The 21,400-nt window shown below is 38.0% G+C and overlaps 1 protein-coding gene across 1 annotated transcript in view; it reads left to right on the plus strand.

The window, feature by feature from the left end:
* Nucleotides 1-21,400, plus strand: part of REEP5 (receptor accessory protein 5) — a 52,232-nt gene that overhangs the window by 4,207 nt on the left and 26,625 nt on the right. The window contains exon 3 of the mRNA XM_077138971.1: nt 14,795-14,933. Within this exon, the coding sequence (XP_076995086.1) occupies nt 14,795-14,933 (139 nt within the window). The remainder of the gene's footprint in view (nt 1-14,794; nt 14,934-21,400) is intronic.

The raw sequence follows: 21,400 nt of genomic DNA on the forward strand, positions 1-21,400 counted from the left end.
ACCCCTTACCCCTCACTTTCATTGATCACTAGCATTTCAAACTGAATTTATTTTAACATTTGTTCCCCGTATTATTTATTTTTATTCCATATGTTCTACTCGTCTGTTAACAAGGTAGGTAAAAGGAGCATCAGACACAAGGTTTTCACAATCACACAGTCACATTGTGAAAGCTATTATTATACAATCATCATCATGGTTACTGGAACACAGCTCTACATTTTCAGGCAGTTCCCTCCAGCCTCTCCATTACATCTTGAATAACAAGGTGATATCTACTTAATGCATAAGAATAACCTCCAGGATAACCTCTCGACTCTGTTTGGAATCTCTCAGCCATTGACACTTTGTCTCATTTCCCTCTTCCCCCTTTTGGTGGAGAAGGTTTTCTCAATCCCTTGATGCTAAGTCTCAGCTCATTCTAGGGTTTTTCTCAATCCCTTGATGCTGAGTCTCCGCTCATTCCAAGATCTCTGTCCCATGTTGCCAGGAAGGTCCACACCCCTGGGAGTCATGTCCTATGTAGAGAGGGGTAGGGTGGTGAGACTGCTCGTGTTGGCTGGAGAGAGGGGCCACATCTGAGCAACAAAAGAGGCTCTCTTGGGGGTGACTCTTAGGCCTAAATTTTAAGTAGGCTTGACCTATCTAAGTTTCATATGAACAAACCCCAAGACTAGGGACTCAGCCTATAGCTTTGGTTGTCCACACTGCTTGTGAGAGTATCAAGAATTCAACTTGGGGAAGCTGAATTTCTCCCCATTCTCACCACTCCCCGAAGGGGGCTTTGCAGATACTTTTCCACTCATTGATCGAATCACTCTGGGATTCATTGGGGCATCACTCTGGACAAACCAGCAAAATCTCATGTCCTACCTGAGATTCCAAGTACTTATGGCATTCAATCAAACTATCTACATAAGTTATATTAGGAAATGCACTAGTCAAAATAAAAATTTTGTACCAAATAAACATTTTTTGCTTTAGTCTCACACAGAAGGTAATATTTTAAACTATTAATTAGCATCTATTTTCAGTACCCTGCAATAATGACATTCCTTTGTTCTTCCTCATACAAAAACATTTTTTAAATTGTACCTTGTACATTTCACTACTATTATACACTCTAGGCATTCCTAGATTATACCATCTCAATCTTTAACATCTATCAGGAGTATGTACTTTTAAACACACTGAATAGCATAAAAAACCTTTTTTTCCCACATTAGTGGGAAAATTGCCATTTGGTATATGATCTTAGGAGAAACATAACCTCCTCTGTTGGTGTGGTTATATTATTTGTGTGGACTTATAGACAGTTAATGAACTTGTTCTAGATGAGTTATGCAGATGAAGGTAGGGGTGGAAGTGGATGTGACTAAAGATACGGACAGAATTAGAATATGCTTCTTCTTGACCTGAAATGGATTAATTCTAGCAGGAGCTATTTAAAATTGTATTTTTAAATAATTTCAAGCCAGCCAATTTTAGTTTTGTAATTTGTCCTTGTTCTTTCATTCATTTTCTACATAATCAATTGAATATTATTGGTTCTTTTTACTTAGAAGAAGCTAAATGTCCCTGTCTATTACTATAAATCCTGTGACATGGTAGAGAAGGCCACATTTCTGAACAGTGCAGGTATGTCAGTTTTACATCTCTTAGAATTATTCTGTTTACCAAGAAAAATTATTTTTCTTTGGATAGTGTAATGTATATAAGTATATTTTAGTCCCTTTTCAATTTAAATATTTTGAGACAGAGTGACATTTGCAGTATGCCCTAATAGGGGTTGGAACGTATTAAGAATCTCATAAAGGGACTTGATGATTAAGGAAAAAGGAAGGAAATAATATCTGAGCAATTTAGTTATAAGATGTTTCCTTTTTGTAAACTCAACTCTTTCATTTTAAAAGTAAGTACAAGATTCTATGATCATCACACCTTATACAAAAATTAGCTCAAAGTGAATCAAAGACCTAACTATAAGAACCAATACCATAAAATTCCTAGAAGAAATTGTAGGGAAACATCTTCAAGACTTAGTGATAGGAGGTAGCTTCTTAGACCTTACACCTAAAAGACAGTGAGAATAAAAATAAGACAAATGGGAGGAAATCCTCAAGATTGAACACTTTTGTGCTTTAAAAGACTGTCAAAAGAGTGAAAATATAGCCATCTCAGTGGGAGAGGACATTTGATAGCCATGTATCTGATAAGATACAATACATACATCATAAACTTTACCCCTTTAAAGTGTACAATTCAGTGAGTTTCAATATATTCACAAAGTTGTGACTAATTCCAAAATATATTCCTAACTCCCCAGAGAAACCTGGGAGCCCCTTATTAGTCACTTTCCATTTCTCCCACCTCCGGCTCCTACCACCAACTTTCTGGCTTTATGGATTTGCCTATTTAGGACATTCCATGTAAATGGACTCATATAAAATGTGGCCTTTTGTGTCTGATATAGCCCTTCTTTTAATAGCATTCCACAAATAAGAGTCTGTGAGATCTTTAGAGAGTTTATACTCTGCTGCACATTCATACACAGAGTCCATTTCCTAAGACTTGATCCTCAAGTGTGGGTGCTGGCTAAACCAGAGATACTAGTCACATCCCATTCTTGTAAGAATGAAATTGTGAGTGAAGGTCTAATAACTTTATATTTTATTTTTATTTTTGCTGTGCAATGAGAAGAAAAGGGGAAGCTTTGCTTCTAGTTCTGTGCAACAACCTTTTTGTGTAAAATTCCATTAAAATGTGTATTTCTTTTCCTCTTTTTATTCCATAGTTTTCTCAAGAGTCAGGCCACTACCTTTCTGGGGCTATCAGAATTGTAGTGATCAAACGGGTAGTCTGGTTCCTGTAGTTTTCTGATAATGAGCCAGTAGCACAGGAGTGAGTTTCCCTAGCTTTCACAGAAGCCAGACTTGATCTGGAACCCTTCGTTATTACACAGGTATATTAATTAATATTTAGGCATATCTTGGTGCCAAGCTTGAAAAGATTAAATATGTATAGAATTCAGCATCCAAACATTTAATCCGGTGTTTGGGAACACCTTCGAAAATCTTCTTTCTCCTTCACCGGTGTGTCATTTTAGCTTCTGTGTATCCCTACCAGCACATTTTATACTTTTGGCACTGTGTGACTGTTAAACACTTATGCATCATTCTGTGTAATCGACACTTCTATATCCCTGTTTAAGCACTTCACAAATACAGCTCATTTAATCCTCATAATGATTCTATGAAGTAAGTACTATGATTGTTACCATTTACAGATGAAGAAATGGAAACCAAGAAGTTAACTTGATCAAAATCTCATAGCTAGTAGGTGACAAAGCTGATACTTGAACCCAGAAAATCTGGCACCACAGTCCATGCTTTCAATCTTTGTTATCCTACTTCCATGTGATTCCTTGAATGTCCTATGGATACATGCCAGAACCTTATATAAAGAAGAAAATTAGGCTGTTGATATTATCTGATTACTTATATTTTGAGGTTTCAGTACCTTGCTATTTGCAGTGTTATTTTTCCTCTCTCAAATAAGGTACTGCCATCCCAAATCCTGTATCTACACACATTGGCATTTGCAGTGTTTTGTGAACATAGTAGAATATATCACTAACGGTTTCTTTCTCTTGTTATCTGTTAGGTAGCTTTGATGTATTACAGAAGCAATATAAATAATTATTTGCAGAGACTTGCTGTGTTCAGATAGTGCAAGCCTATCTGAAGATGGGAATTTAGTTCCATGTCAGGGGAAAGGTTTGGAGATAACCCTAATGAGATCAGATCAGAAAGGGGGTGCTGAATGAGTAGATTTGAAAAAAGCACCCTTAAAATATCTACAAGAGTTATAATAGAATTAGCACAAGTAAAAGCTACAGCATGTTGGCTAATGATGCACAGCAGATGATATGAGAGCATTTTAGGGAATACAGCTTAGTTAGGTTTGAGGCCTACTTGAAGGTTTTGAGATGGCAGACTCAAACAGGTTCATTACCAAGATGATAGTTTGAGAAGATCACCACATTGTGATTTGTTGTCATGAACTAAACAGTTTCTGTTTCTCAACAAGACATCTGAGGCAGAGCAAGGCTTCCTTAATAGTACTAGAGAATGTGCATTTGTAGTTCTTAGACTCATTAGAGAGGGGTGTGTTTGTTTTCTTAGGTGTTGCTGAGAACCTGTAATTATCTTATGTTTTTTTTCTTTTGTACCCTTGAGAACTTGGGGGCAGATTTATTTCTACTAAGATGTTTATGTTTCTATTACATTAGCTTTTCTCTCTGTAACTGTATTTTCTTTGTTTAAGTGCCTAAAAGCAGAGCAATGCATGCCCATACTTAGCCTTCTCTGGATAGTATGACCATAAGCAAATATTGCCTTTAGGCCAACTGTACAGTTAGATCAAAGCTAAAACTGGCATTCTGTAAGTTTTGCCTTAAGCAATATAGAAATCTTAAACATTTAACTTGTCAGTATTTTACTGGTCTTGTTTTGGATTAATTCCTACAAACAATGCTGAACTATTTTTAAATAAAAGTATCATATAGAAGGTTGTGCTGGTTTGAATCTGTGGTGGACCCCAGAAAAGCCATGTTCTTTAATCCTCATTCAATATTGCTGGGTGGGAGCATTCTGATTGTTTCCGTGGAAGTTTGTCTCCAGTCAATGAAGGTAGAGTTGCTTACTGGAATCCTTTAAAAGAGGAACCATTTTGGAGAGAGTCCCTTTTGTAGAGCCACAAGAACGGCAGCAGATGTTGCCGTGTTCACCGTGTGTCCTTCCAGCTGAGGGAGAAACACTGAACTTCATCTGCCTTCTTGAACCAAGGTATCTTTACCTGGATACCTTAGATTGGACATTTCTATAGACTTGTTTTAATTGGGACATTTTCTCAGCTTAGAACTGTAAACTAGCAATTTATTAAATTCCCTTTTTAAAAAGTTATTCCATTTCTAGTGTATTGCATTCTGGCAGCTAGCAAACTAGAACAAAAGTTAAAAAGTAATAACTAATAAAATTGTTCCTATAACTATTTGTGACCACTTTTGTAGGTTAATAAAAACAACCATTTTGGTTAATTTTTTAATTTTGAGGACAAATAAGATGAATGATTTCAATTATTTATTCAGGATCTGTGTTTATGGGCTCTAAAACAGTTGTGGAGGAAGATTTCATTCCTAATACTTTGCTCTGAAGTATTCCGCTATGAACTTCTATGAACTTTTTTTCCTGTTTATGAAGGGCCTGGGGATTTGTCTATAGTCCTTTTTTTTTTCCTGTCATAGCTGCCCTCATTGCCCTTCTGTCCGTTTTTAGGACTGACTTTGAATGAGGACTCAATTTAATACAAATCATGTAAATACAAATGTTATGTTTTAAGGTATTTAGTGGCTATCATTAACGTTGCGATTAATTAACTTTGGAGAACAATGAACTAACATATCAGAAGTTTAAAAACAATTTCAAAACTTGCTAATGAAATTACTTTTTGTAGAAATTGAAATATAAGTGGAGCTATGCAAGTCTACTGCATTCACTTTTCTCGGTGCTGGGAGTAGAGCTCAGTTCCTCTCAGTCATGTGGCCACTATATATATCCTGCAGTTCCTAATTCTTAGGCCAGGTGATCTAGTTAAAGAGACTCTAGTTGGATCCATTTACATGTCAGATGTAACTCTAGACTGCTTCCTACAGCTTGATGTTGCCTCCTCTTTATCTAGGAAAGGCCAGTTTAGGTGGTTCTTTGCTAGGTTGTGAACTTAAAATTAAACCTTATGTATGATACCGTACTTGACAGATGTTATTTACAGAGCCATGAATTTCATTGAAAGAGGGTTGTCCCAGGAGGATTTGCATCTGCTGTTTTGTTGCTTTAGGAGTTCATCTTTTTTAACCACTTATCTTTCAAATAATTTTATGTGTTTAGTTTTAAGTTATAAAGTGTTAGCTGGAAGTGGCCTTATAGATCAAGTTGCTGGGGTTATAGTTACTTTATCAGATTTGGAAATCAGAGTCACAAACTAAAGTTATTTGAATTGGGTCACAAGGTGTTGGGGCAAGGCCAGGTCTAAGTGTGGGGATGTCTGACTCCCTAAGATGCACACTGCCAACATTCCATGTCATTTATATTTAGCTGTGACTGAATCTTCCATTTTGCATTAATGAAACAAAATGGTAGACATTTGGTAGCAAAGGGCACTGCAGTTAAACGTCAAAATGCTTGACCACTGAATGACTGCTTTTTTTTTTCTTTGTAATTCAGCCTCTGTCATAAGTGTTTTATAGTTACATCTCAAAATGCATTTGCTTGTGAATTTAGTTTATTGTGTATTATTCATTTCATTGATTTAGTCATTTTATGCTATAGGAGAACACTATATTAAAGAGAAAAACAGAATGGTATTTTTTTCACTCATCTTATACAGCAGTCTTAGAAGATAGTTTTTATATATTTAAGCAGCATATTTTACTACTAGTTGTTGTATATCTTTTTTGGGGAGAAAGAGTTGGCTAAGGATGGGGTAAATGGTAACTATGCAAGTTAGTTTTATTGTATGGTTCATTTTCTTGGCCATTAGGCTTTCTGGCTTTCTTTTTTTTGAGAGCATACTGCAGTAAAAAATAAGTGAGTACCCATACTTTCCTACTTTCTTTTTTCCTTGAAGAAGAAAAATATTTTAATTATTGACATTCTCTCATTCTCCAAAATGTTTACTCTTTTATAGGACTCCAGTAAACCAGTCAAGACCTACCCAGTGGGTGGAAACATGTCGTCACCTAATCCAGTTTAACAACCATTCTTGATCAAATCACATCTCCAGGGATATGATCTGATTACAGTTTTAAACATACTACAGTATTGAATAGGGATTATTCTGCCTTTATGAAATGGGATTTAGATTAAAATATGGCTTTTCTTGGGGACATACATCCTTTCAAACCAGCACACTCAGTTACCTCTTAGATAAATAGCTTAACTTTTATAAACCTCAATTTTCTCATATGTGAAAAGGGACATAATATATGTCAAACACATAGCACAGAGCCAGGCATTCAGAAAGTGCTTAATAAAGAGTGGTTATTATTTTGTTTGTTTGTTTTTACATCTTTTTTTATTAAACATAACAACATACAGACACAAACATTCTTACCATATGATCATTCCATTCTTAATATATAATCAATAACTCACAATATCATCACATAATTGTATATTCATCATCATGATCATTTCTTAGAACATTTGCATCAATTCAGAAAAAGAAATAAAAAGACAACAGAAAAATATAACAAACAGAAAAAAAAATTTTACAGGCCATACCCCTTACTGATCCCTTTCATTGATCACTAGCATTTCAAACTAAATCTATTTTAACATTTGTTCCCCCTATTATTTATTTTTATTCCATATGTTCCTCTCATCTGTTGACAAGGTAGATAAAAGGAGCATCAGACACAAGGTTTTCACAATCACACAGTCACATTGTGAAAGCTATATCATTATACAATCATCATCAAGAAACATGGCTACTGGAACACAGCTCTACATTTTCAGGCAGTTCCCTCCAGCCTCTCCATTACATCTTGGATAACAAGGTGATATCTACTTAATGCATAAGAATAACCTCCAGGATAACCTCTCGACTCTGTTTGGAATCTCTCAGCCATTGACACTTTGTCTCATTTCCCTCTTCCCCCTTTTGGTGGAGAGGTTTTCTCAATCCCTTGATGCTGGGTCTCAGCTCATTCTAGGGTTTTTCTCAGCCCCTTGATGCTGAATCTCAGCTCATTCTGGGATTTCTGTCCCATGGTACCAGGAAGATCCACACCCCTGGTAGTCATGGCCTTTCTCAGTCTCTTGATGCTGGGTCCTGACTTATCCCAGGCTTTCTGTCCCATGTTGCCAGGAAGATTTAGACCCCTGGGAGTCATGTCCCATGTAGGAAGAAAGGCAATGAGTTCACATGCTGAGTTGGCTTAGAGAGGCCACATCTGAGCATCAAAAGAGGTTTTCTGGGGGTAACTCTTAGGCATGTGTCTTAGGCTTAGCCTATCCTTTGTAGCAATAAGTTTCATAGAGGCAAACCCCAAGATCAAACACTCGGCCTGTTGATTTGGTTGTCCCCACTGCTTGCGAGTATATTAGAAATTCTTCAAATGGGGAAGTTGAATATTTCTTCCTTTCTCCCCATTCTCCCAAGGGAGCCTTGCAAATACTTCTTTATTTAATCCCAAATGGCTCTGGGATTTATTGGGGCATCACACTAACCTGGACAAACCAACAAAATCTCACTCCCTATTCAAGATTCCATGTACTTATGGTATTCAACTAAACTGGCCATAAAAGTTAAATTAGGAAATGCACTACCCAAAATATAAATATTGCACCAAATAAACATCTCTCCCTTTAGTCTCATCCAGAAGTTGATGTGTTAAATTATGGATGTTATAATTTTTTACCCAGTCTTCTAGTATACCTTAGTCCTATCCTGATCAGCTTCATTCATATCTCTAGTTGAAGTCTGATCCCTTTTTCAACTTTTTAAACAGTTCCTGTATGGGGTACCCCTCACTTTCATAGCTTCAGAGCTCTAACTCGAGTCTCAGGTGTCACATGAGTACCCGAAGTTTCTGGAAAAGACCATGTCATATGCAAACAGCTCAGTATCTCAGAATTTAGAATCAATAGTTACACCACATGAATGTATGTGAGTGATGTAAAAGCTTACAATCTAGAACCCTTTTCAGTAAGTCCCAACCTGATAACCTATACTCTCATCTTTAGTTCACTGAATTTTTATATTATAGTTAGTCCATATGATTGAGGCATGATAATATATGTCTTTTTTCCTGACATTTCATTCAACATACAGCTCTTAAGGTTCATTTACCTACTTGCATGCCTCACAACTTCATTCCTTCTTGTGACCGCTCAGTAGTCCATTGTATAGTAGTTCATAGTTCTCCTTTCCATTCCTCAATTGTTGTACCCTTAGGCCACCTCCATTCATTGTGGATCAGGAACACTGCTGCCATAAACAACAGTGTGGTGTGCAAACGTCCATTTATGTTTCCACACTTAGTTCCTCCAGGTATGTACTGAGCAATAGGGTTTTGGGATCATATGGCAAACCCACCCCTCGCCTCTGATGGAACCACCACAGGTGGGGGCTGCACCTCTCATTTCCCTACGAACAGTGAGTAGGAACATCTTTCTCTGCATTTTCTCCAGCACTTCTCTATGTTTGTTTTTAAAACTGTTTTATTGATCTAGTTGGAAACATTTTGATGTATTTGATAGGTGAAATCTCAGCAAACAGATATTTCTCAGTACTTTTTAGATATCTAACTTAAGCTTGGTTTAGGAAACTTGGTATTACTGCACACCTCTTATTTCAAGATTCAGTCATGCACCCATTAAGCTCCAATGAAGCATCATTAAGCAATGAAGACATTGAATCATCTAATATAATAAGTCTGGGGGTTGATTCTTTGGACTGGTGCAGAGATTGAGGCCCAGAGCAAAGAGGCTCTCTCATTGTATCGATAGGGAAAATTTGCTCAGAAACTTTCCAGCATATTTCTTTCTCTATTCCATTGGCCAGAACTTTGGTACATCATACCCCTAACTACAGAGGGGCTAAAGTTAGTGTTCCAGTAAAGGGCCCTGGGATTACCATGACTGGTTTAGAACAACGTCAATCTGTCAGTTGTCTAGCTTCCCTGAGATAGGGCATCTTTGTCAGCTGTGTGAACTCAGAATCAGGGCTCTGTTGGTGAATAGGAAGAGGAAGGAATGGCTAGTTGATATGTAATGAACAGTGTCTGTTACACATAAAAGTGAGTCTTCACTGGGCAGTGACCCATGCTATCTTAGGATTTCTGATGCAGTAGTGTTACTGTGAAAATCTGATGATGATGGTGAGCACAGCTGTGAATACTTACTGTACCCCTACCATGTGTCAGGAAGTATGCAAAAGTACTTTTTACTTAAAAAACAAACAACTATTATAATCCTATATTAAACAGTTGGATATTAGAGTCTGGACTTCTAGAGATTTGAGCTGCCAGATACACATTTGGTAGTTGTTAGCATTATATATGGTATCCAGTGTCATGGGACAGATGTACTCTCTTGGTTAAAACAACCAAAATGCCATGATTGTAATAAAGAAATAAAGAAGGCTAGTATGCTAGAATGCCTAATTGGTAAATAAAATTTTTATCAAGGTTTTTTTTTTTTTTATGAGTGAATAGGATTCATTTTGTGCTTTTGTGAGCTCACAGGTCATTTCTGTCATGGGAATTTTGAATTTTTTAGCACCAGAAGGAGTTATGTGTTTTTGTTGTTTTTAAAATTAAGCTTTTAAACATGTTTTAATTGGCTAGTTAGGGTAAATTTGCAGTATCTAAAAAAAGACATAAAAATGCTCTGTTAGTTATTGAAAAGTCACCGTGTACCAGGTACTGCATTATTTATACATATAATCTCATTTAATCCTTGTGGTTTTAAGTTCCTTTCTATTTTTCAGAAGAGGAAACTGAGATAAGGAACTTGCTAAAGGTGACACAGCTAGTAAATGGTGGAAGCCAGGTTTAGGGTTCAAACACAAGTGTTTCTGCCTCCAAAGTCTTCACTTAATCTTTGTTTTGCTCTGCTGCCTCCTTTAATGCTGTGCCTCACAATATTATGAAACCCATCTCTAGTCCTTAGTTTACATGATGTTTTTTTAATAAAGTACTTAAGTGATTTATAGCTTAGTAATGTCTGTGGGTCAGGAAATGTCTTAGGTTTTCTAAATGATTACAGTTTGGGGGAGAAAGAATACTGGTAGCCCAGGACTAACTCTCCTCAACTTCTGTTGTCTTCACGTGTGCTTAATATTATCATTTGACCATACTTGATTCCTCTCCATGCTTTCAGAAAACAGTAGCAAAGATGTAGACACATTGATGGTCAACAAGGGTGGAGGCAGCCGTTACCATGGGGGCTGGTGGATTATATGCATGTTAGTACCAATACCAACGTAAAGAGTTTTGACCCATCTACCTTTGCAGGGTAGACCTGTAAAATATTTTCACCAGTGTCTAAATTTGTTCCCACTGTCTTGCAAGTAGAATTTTGGGGATTTCAGCTAACTTACTATCTGTAGCCATGGGGATTTGGAGATAGGAGTATTAAAATTCACAGGTATTCTCCAATCTTCTTTTAGCCTTGTTAACAATAGTATTAACTATACATCAGCTCTACTTAGCCAGAGGGACTGGAGTCTTATCTCCCTTTTTGATCTCATCTCCCTTTGGAAATAATAAATTATTACTGTGTTACCATTATTATCTATTAAAGTAATATTTATTGAATGCTTGCCCTGTTCTGTTTATTGTTTCTAAGTATATTAACTAATTTAATCTTCATAACAACAAAAGACTTATTATTATTATTTATTATTGCTATTGTTACCATTCCTGCTTGACTGATGAGAAAATTGAGGCCCAAAGAGATTGAATGAGTAACTTGCCCAGGCTCACATATCTAGTAAGCGGTAGAACAAAAACACAAAGCTATGAGCCGAGGCTAGTGAAATGAAGCAAAGCGTGAACATTGAGAGAAGACGTAGGAAAGGCCTACATTCCATAGTTCAGCGTAATTAGTAATTTTTTGTATTGTTTTGTTTGTTAAGTAGAAAATGTGAATGAGTCAGTTCCACATGATGAGCTATGGGCTCTCCTGCCCATTCCCTATCCCCCTCTGTATATTTTTGTATTGAAGGCTTTTTAATGCTCTAAAACCAAAAGATTGTATCTGACCATTGTAAGAGGAGTTTGTAAGGTAATCACTAGCTGTTTCCCTCAAGAGAGAAATTAAATGAATGTGTCTGATGTTCACTTTAGCTTTGTTTTTAATAAAGCCCCAAGGAGAACTAATCAGTCTCTTGGGAGGAAGTTTTATAGAAAATCTGGGGCCCATTTCTTTTTCCAAGAATTTTCCCCCCTTTTTTTATAAAAATGGTACATTCTCATTGCAAAAATCTTTGAAAAGTGAAGTTTTGCCATCCTAGTTCCCAGGGTTAACTTTACATAAATTGAAATATATATTTCTGGACAGTGTCACAGTCTAAGTGGCCCAGTAACATGCCACTCTAGGGTGAGGCAGCACTGGAGAGAAAGCATCTCTTAAGACAGTGATCCAGGTCTGTGGAGAGAGTAATTGGAACTGTTCCCAGCTGCTTTGGGGTTAATTCCAGTGCACCTCTGGGGTATAGCTAGAGGCTGAAAGGGCTTGGGGGAGGGAGGAGGAGACACTGTTTCAGCTATACAAATATAGGCCTCAGATGCAATTCTTGAACTCTTGGTGAAGTTTTTTTAGGAGCTATATCTACCTTGAATTCTATTACAAGTTTAAGAATTCTATTACAAGTTCTAGATCATATTAGATTCTAATTTCAGCAGAGACATTTTTCAATTTGCCTTGCATGACCAGTTCTTCTCTCTTGCCCTCTAGTTTGTTGCTGGAAAGGAGTAGTTTGCCCCTCTGGTCATAGCTGATTGGATCCAAATTGGGTCATTTGGATTTTTGCTCCCAGAAATGACAAGGGGAGGTTAGTGCTGAGACCAGAACTTTGAGCTGGTGCTTCTCAAGCTTGTCTACACATTAGGATTGGCTGAACAACTTTATAAAAGCATATGCCTGTACTCTACCTGCCAGAGAGCCTGATCTCATTATGTCTGAAGAGGGACACAAGCATGTATATTTTTAACAAGCCCCCTAGATGGATGTGGATGATCATCTAGGCTTGAGTACCACCAGACTAGGGCACCAACTCATAGAGCACCTTCTTGTTCATTTCTAATGGTTCCCCGACACCACCCCCCAACCGCCCAAGTAAATAGCGTGAATGCGTAGAAGAATCCTCCAGGGATCTGGACCTTGAGTCTATAACCTTTCCTTTCATTTTTCTGCTCTGTGTCCATTTTAACCTCTGTGAGCCTTGGCCTCCTCCATTATAGGACTAGTTCTGTGGGGCTCCTATGTCAGATTTATGTTAATTTAATAAATATTTATTTAATGCCCATATATACCAGACATTGTGCTAAATGCTGTCCAGTCTGATGGTAAATTGTTCTGCTAATTAGGAAAACAACATGGGATAGTGAAACAAGCACAGACTTTGAAGTCAGTTTTAGATGAAAATCCAGTTTCTGCTATTTGCTGTTGGATGCCTATTTTGGTTGCTAAAGGTGCTGGAATGCAATATACCAGAAATGTATTGGCTTTTATAAAGGGGATTTATTAGTTTACAAATTTACAGTTATGAGCTTTGAAAATATCCACATTAAAGCATCAACAGGATGATACCTTCTCTGAAGAAAGGCTGCCAGCATCTGGGACACCTTTGTCACATGGGAAGGCACATGGCCGTCATCTGCTGGTCTTTCTCTCCTGGGTTTGGTTGCTTTCAGTTTTTGGCTTCAGTGGCTTCCTCTTTTAGCTTTTGTGGATGTACCCTTGTCCCTCCACTTCTGTGGGGCTACTCTGAGCCCTCTGGGCTTTTTGTGTCTTTTATGATCTCAAAAAAGGACTCCAGTAAGGAAATTAACACTTACCTTTAATGAAGTGGTTCACATCTCAATTGAAGTAACTTAATCAAAAGATTCCATCCATAATAGATTTATTCCTACAGGAATGGATTAAAAGAATATTAGCAGTTATCTGTTTCCGTGATAACTTTTTCCCCTTTGGTTCTTGGCTCTTAAAACACACACAGCTGTCACTAATTAACTCAGGCTTTCTTAGTGACTCTCAGCATGATTCAGCAGCCTGAATTTGTGCGGATCTGATTTTACAGATTAGCATTTTCAATAATTAACCTATGTCACAGGCTAAACAAGATTTACATTTCTTCCAGTTTATTGTTTCAATCCAGTTCAGTTATGATAAAGATCTAGACATATATTAGGATAAGATAAACAGATTATAGAATTTCAAGTTTACACTGAGGAGATCCCCATGACTGGGAGAAATTTCTGTGATTTGGAAGTAAAATATTACTTTAAATTTATTTCCATCCAGTTTCAGAATGAATGTTTTTTAAGCAGTAGTTTGTGCCTGTGGGAATGATGAAGGGAGGGAAGACCACAGCCTGAGGATCACATAATGACAGTCTGAATGAAATGGACACCATTATGTTTGTTTTCGCCTGTTTGTTATGAAGTATATTACAGACTTTGGGAAGTGCCTGACCTATGTCCCAGAAATTCCTTTGTTCCTAGACATGAGAGAAGTTCATATGATTGAGAAACAGAGAAAGGCAGTGTTCTTTCTAGTTATTTCCATGATGATGGTCCCTAGATCAGTCTATGAAAGGTTGTTTTCACCCATGATGTTCCTCAATTATTAAAAGTTCATAAGAACATAGTTACCATGAGAGAATTCCTCCTGATGCATCCCTGGCACCTGGACCCCACTTGGATGGGAATTACTGTAGTTCCCAGTCACTGGTGGTACCTCCTATGGCCAGGGTGGAGATCCAGGGCAGTGCTGGTTTCTCTTTGTTGAACTGAAGACTGAGAACAAGTAGTTAGAATGACTTGTGCTGATATCTGTACATTGCATTGTATCTTTATGCTGTGCTCTTGGATCTAGTGACATGACTCATACAAATTTGCCTGAGTTTTTCAGTTGGTGTTGGAGGACAGACTGTAGAAGTGTAATGGTTGAAACTGTTTCATTGAGCTCTTATTAAATTACATACTTTCTTTTGTATTGCCTTTCAGAATTAAAGCCATAGAGAGTCCCAACAAAGAAGATGATACCCAGTGGCTGACCTATTGGGTGGTATATGGTGTGTTCAGCATTGCCGAATTCTTCTCTGACCTCTTCCTGTCATGGTTTCCCTTCTACTACATGCTAAAGGTACACTGGCTTCTCCTGAACTGCTGTTCATTCCAAAAATGTATTTCCTCTGCCTCCTATCACTAAAATAAATTCCAAGTCAGGACCTAAATACAAGGAACAGGAACAAATGCTTGGATGCCAAATGTCTGTGACTCTGCCTCAGATTGTAAACAAAACCACAGAATTTGACATATCTTTATATATACTACTTTGGAAATAGCCTAAGCAATTTGTTCAAGATATGTCTGATAATAATAAATAATGCAAATACAATAACTTGCCATAAACACTGCTGTTAGTTTTCTGTGATTCCAACTTCATGCAGTGTTGTCTACATTTGATATGAAGGAATGTAAATTTTAGCAGGCCATTGATTATTCACAGTGGTGAGCAGGAGTCATTGCTTTTGGAAGAAGAAATACTTCTTTTATAGGTTTGGAAAAGGAGATGTGGCATTGGTTCTCTGAGGAAGCCATTTTGTGACTTTGACAGGTGCAGTAGTCATGGGTCAGCCTTTCCAAACCTTATGTTTGGCAGAATTCTAACCTTAGTATCAACAAGTGGGAAAAGGAAGCAGGAGGTTGAAATGAAACTCATTCCTAAAGGGTTCTCTGTCAACTCCTAACTTGCACCAGAGACGAATGGGAATGAAAAGGTTCACACTTTTAAAAAATTTTTTATTAATTAAAAAAAAATTGGCGGGCCGCGGTGGCTCAGCGGGCAAGAGTGCTTGCCTGCCGTGCCGGAGGACCCCGGTTCGATTCCCGGCCCCAGCCCATGTAAAAAAACAAACAAACAAACAAAATATAATAAAACAAGAAAATGTTTAAAAATGTTTCCCTTTCTTCCTCCCTTCCTTCCTTCCATCCTTCCTTCCTTCTCTGTCTTTCCTTCCTTAAAAAAAAAAAAAAAAAAAAAAAATTACAAGAAACACAAACATTCCCAACACATAAACTCAGCAATTCACAATATCATCACGTAGTTGCATATTCATCATCATGATCATTTCCCAGAACATTTACATCAATTCAGAAAAAGAAATAAAAAGACAACAGAAAAATATAACAAAGAAAAAAACTTTTACATGCCATACCCCTACTGTTCCCTTTCATTGATCACTAGCATTTCAAACTAAATCTATTTTAACATTTGTTTCCCCCCCCCCCCTTTTTTTTTTTTTTACATGGGCAGGCACCGGGAACCGAACCCGGGTCCTCTGGCATGGCAGGCAAGCATTCTTGCCTGCTGAGCCACCGTGGCCCACCCCTCCCCCCATTTATTTTTATTCCATATATTCCTCTCATCTGTTGACAAGGTAGATAAAAGGAGCATCAGACACAAGGTTTTCACAATCACACAGTCACATTGTGAAAGCTGTATCATTATACAATCATCATCAAGAAACATGGCTACTGGAACACAGCTCTACATTTTCAGGAAGTTCCCTCCAGCCTCTCCATTACATCTTGGATAACAAGGTGATATCTTCTTAATGCATAAGAATAACCTCCAGGATAACCTCTCGACTCTGTTTGGAATCTCTCAGCCATTGACACTTTGTCTCATTTCCCTCTTACCCGTTTTGGTGGAGAAGGTTTTCTTAATCCCTTGATGCTGGGTCTCAGCTCATTCTAGAGTTTTTCTCAATCCCTTGATGCTGAATCTCAGCTCACTCTGGGATTTCTGTCCCATGCTGCCAGGAAGATCCACACCCCTGGTAGTCATGTCCCACATAGACAGGGGGAGGGTGGTGAGTCTGCTTGCTGTCTTGGCTGGAGAGAGAGGCCACATCTGAGTAACAAAAGAGGTTCTCTTGGGGGTGACTCTTAGGCTTAATTTTAAGTAGGCTTAACCTATCCCCTGTGGGGTTAAGTTTCATATGAACAAACCCCAAGACTGGGGGCTCAGCCTATAGCTCTGGTTGTCCACACTGCTTGTGAGAATATCAAGAATTCAACTTGGGGAAGCTGAGTTTTCCCCCGTTCTCACCATTCCCCGAAGGGGACTTTGCAAATACTTTTCCACTCACTGATCAAATCACTCTGGGATTCATCATGGCATCACCTGGACAAACCAACAAAATCCCATGTCCTATACAAAGTTCCATGTACTTGAGGTGTTCAGTTAACTATCTACATAAAGTTATATTAGGAGATGCGCTAGTCAAAGTATAGATTTGTACCAAATAAACATTTTTTGCTTTAGTCTCACACATTAGTTGAAATTTAAAAATATTAAGTACCATCTATTTTCAGCACACTGCAGTAATGACATTCTTTTGTTCTTCCTCATGCAAAAACATTTTTTAAATTTGTACATTTAGTCACTGTCATTATACACTCTAGGCAATCCTAGATTACACCATCTCAGTCTTTATCGTCTATCTTTATGATTTCATTTGTGCCCCAGCCCTCCTCCCTCTATCATTCTCACATGCAGCTTCATTCAGTGTTTCAACATAATTGTATTACAGTTAGGTAATATTGTGCTGTCCATTTCTGAGTTTTTATATTCAGTCCTGTTGCACAATCTGTATCCCTTCAGCTCCAATTACCCAATATCTTACCCTATTTCTATCTCCTGATGGTCTCTGTTACCAAGGAAATGTTCCAAGTTTATTCACTAATGTCAGTTCATATCAGTGAGACCATACAGTATTTGTATTTTTGTTTCTGGCTAATCACACTCAGCATAATGTCCTTAAGGTCCATTCATGTTGTTACATACTTCATAACTTTATTCTGTCTTACAGCTGCACAATATTCCATCTTACGTAAATGTCACAGTTTGTTTAGCCAACTGTCTGTTGATGGACATTTTGGCTGTTTCCATCTCTTGGTAATTGTTAATAATGCTGCTATAAACATTGGTGTGTAAATGTCCATTTGTGTCCTTGGCCTCATGTCTTTTGAGTAGAGACAGCATATGGATGTGTCCTGTTTTTTAATCCATTCTGCCAGACTGTCTTTTGATTGGAGAGTTTAATCCATTAACATTCAGTGTTATTACTGCACGGGTAATACTTTCTTCTACTATTTTGCCTTCTGGATTTTATATGTCATATCTAATTTTCCTTCTTTTTACCTTTACTCATAGTCTTCCTTTCTACACTCTTCTCCACACCTCTCTCTTCTGTCTTTTCGTATCTGTCTCTAGTGTTCCCTTTAGTATTTCTTGCAGAGCTGGTCTCTTGGTCACAAATTCTCTCAGTGATTTTTTTGTCTGAAAATGTTTTAATTTCTCCCTCATTTTTGAAGGACAGTTTTGCTGGATATAGAATTCTTGATTGGCAGTTTTTCTCTTTTAATAATGTAGATATATTATCCCACTGTCTTCTCGCCTCCATGGTTTCTGCTGAGAGCTCTGCGCATAGTCTTATTGGGCTTCCCTTGTATGTGATGGATTGCTTTTCTCTTGCTGCTTTCAAGATCCTCTCTTTCTCTTTGACCTCTGACAGTCTGATTAGTAAATGTCTTGGAATACGTCTGTTTGGATCTATTCTCTTTGGGGTACGCTGCACTTCTTGGATCTGTAATTTTAATTCTTTCATAAGAGTTGGGAAATTTTCAGTGATAATTTCCTCCATTAGTTTCTCTTCTCCTTTTCCCTTCTCTTCTCCTTCTGGGACACCCACAACACGTATATTCATGTGCTTCATATTGTCTTTGAATTCCCTGAGTCCCTGCTCATATTTTTCCATTTTTTTCCCTATAGTTTCTGTTTCTTGTCGGATTTCAGATGTTCCGTCCTCTGGTTCAGAAATCCTATGTTCTGTCTCTTGAAATCTACCATTGTAGGTTTCCATTGTTTTTTTCATCTCTTCTACTGTGTCTTTCATTCCCATAAGTTCTGTGATTTGTTTTTTCAGACTTTCAGTTTCTTCTTTTTGTTCTCTCCTTCCCTTCTTTATATCCTCCCTCAATTCATTGATTTGGTTTTTGGTGAGGTTTTCCATGTCTGTTCGTACATTCTGAATTAATTGTTTCAGCTCCTGTATGTCATTTGAATTGTTGGTTTGTTCCTTTGACTGGGCCATATCTTCAATTTTCCTAGTGTGATTTGTTATTTTTTGCTGGTGTCTAGGCATTTAATTACCTTAATTAGTTTATTCTGGAGATTGCTTTCACTTTTTTTATCTAGGGTTTTCTTGCTGGATGAATTTGTTGTCTATCTGTTCTTTGACATTCTGTTCAGCTTTATCTGGACCTTTAGCTTAAGTTTTGTTTAACAGAGGAGAATTTTTCAGTTCTTGTTTTCTTGTTTCTTGCCCTGCTTGTGTGGTGCCTTCCCCCCACACACACACTTAGGAGGGTCTACTTAGATATTATATACCCCAGCCAGATTTTCCCAGACCAAACTGGCCTCCTATCAGGAGGAAAAATTCACCTGCTTGGTTTTCCCTGAGGGTGAGACCCAGCAGGTTGAAAGACTTTCCTGTGAAGTCTCTGGACTCTGTTTTTCTTATCCTGCCCAGTGTGTGGTGCCTGTCTGCCTGCAGGTCCCACCAGCATAAGATGATGCGGTACCTTTAACTTTGGCAGACTCTCCCTGCTTGGGGCGTGGTGGAGACAGAGGAGAGGTTGTAGGCTGGTTTTAATGGCTTCAAATTACCAAGCCCTGGGGTCTGAATTCCTTGATGGAGGGATTCCACCTGGGTGGGGCTTCACCCCTCCCCTGGGGAAGGCACAGGCTCCAGATAAGCCCCCCAAAAAGCACACTTCTGCCTGTGCCTAGGGCAGTTGCAGCCTAAAAAGTCCTGCCACTGTATTCAGAGGCAGTCGAGCCTTTGTAATACACAGCCACAAAAACCTCTGTTTCCTTCTTTTTTTTCCCCCCCCTTTTTCTGTCGGTCTTGCCCCCTTGGCGCCGGGGCAAAAATGAGCAACCTGTGCTTTGATCAGGTTCACCTAAGCTGGGGGCCTATTTTTAGTAGTCAGAATTTGCTAATTAGTTCCACAATTGGTGTTTGATTGTGCCCAGTCCCTGCTGCTGGTAAAGTCCTTTCCTTTCCCCTCTGGGAAGCAGCGTGTGGGGAGGGGCGCCAGCCGCCGCAGCTTTGGGAACTCACGTTTCTGGGGGGTGCTCGCAGCTGGTCCAGCCCATCCAGACTGGGGTACGCTGTGTGTCCGGTCACCGACGTGGCCCCAGGAGCTGTTCTGTACTGTTTCTGGTTATTTGGTAGTTGTTCTGGAGAACGAACTAAAATGTGCATGTTTTTAAGCTGCCATCTTGACCCGGAACTCAGGTTCACACTTTTTAATAGATGCAGTGGTTCTTTATTTGTGTCTTTAGTTGGTTCCTCAAGCGTCTTCCATAGAAGAGGGCCTACTTCCAGTTAGTTGCCTATGATATAAATGGCCCTCCTTCATAGAGCCAGGAGCTTTTGAGTTAGACAAGTTGAATGTGCTGGTTTGTTTAGCCTTTGTGAATTCTGTGAATTCTGGATTTTCTTCTTTCCCTTTTTACTTTTTAATATTCATTTTTATAAAGTTACCCATGACATAGTTTAAAGACTCAAATATTGCTGTAAGATTTTTGAAGAAAAACATCAGTTCTATATCCTTGACCCCATATCTCTCTCCTTCTCTTTAAAAGAAACCACTTTTACTTCATTTGTGACAGATTATTTTGTCATGTACCATAGGTCTCTAAATAATATTTGTTTAGCCACTTTGATTTTTCCATGTTATGCATTATCTCTTGATTCCCACTGGAAGACATGGATTTGGCTCTCTTGCATCCCTCATCCCTACCACACACATGCAGCCTTCCCATGCTGCATCTTCCTAATGTATCTATATAATAATTTTGTTTAGATGAATATTCTCTGATTACATTATTATGGTTTTCAAAGTACTATCCTTAGTTGGGCCATATAGTGTACGTGTAGTTTTTCTTGCAAATTTTTTTTTCCTCTGGAACTAATGCTTTATAACTATAACTTATATATTCAGACCTATTTCTAGCACCTTTATAATATCAGTTTGTCCTGTTTTTCTACATTTCTGTTTCCTTTCTTTAAAATATCCAAAGGAATTTAGTAAGCTCTCTCTTTGGTCTTTTTTACCCCAACCACCATCTTTCTGATACTGTTTTAGGTTTTAATTCTGGGTATTTTTTTTGTTTTTTTCTCTTTGGTCATAGCTTTTTTTTTTTTAATTAAAAATCTATTTAATATTTATTTAAATATATATTTAGTCTATTATTTATGGTTTCCTTCTTCCTGGAAGATTTTTCTTAATCTGATTTCTGTCCATGTTTTTTCCTTGGTTTTTGAATTAGTCATGTATCTTCAGAGAATTGGGCTCATGTACTATGCAAGCTGGCAAGTCTGAATTTTGTAAGCCAGACTTCAAGCTGGAAAGCCAATAAAGGTGATGCTTAAGTTAAGTCTCAATCCCCCAGGAAAAGCTGGTTAACTTAGGTTGAGGCAGCTATTCTTCTTTCTAATCTCTGAAATCTTCAATTCTGGCCTTTAAGACTTC

The sequence above is a fragment of the Tamandua tetradactyla genome, chromosome 21 (genome assembly GCF_023851605.1).
Source record: "Tamandua tetradactyla isolate mTamTet1 chromosome 21, mTamTet1.pri, whole genome shotgun sequence".
In the NCBI taxonomy this organism is placed as follows: Eukaryota; Metazoa; Chordata; class Mammalia; order Pilosa; family Myrmecophagidae; genus Tamandua; species Tamandua tetradactyla.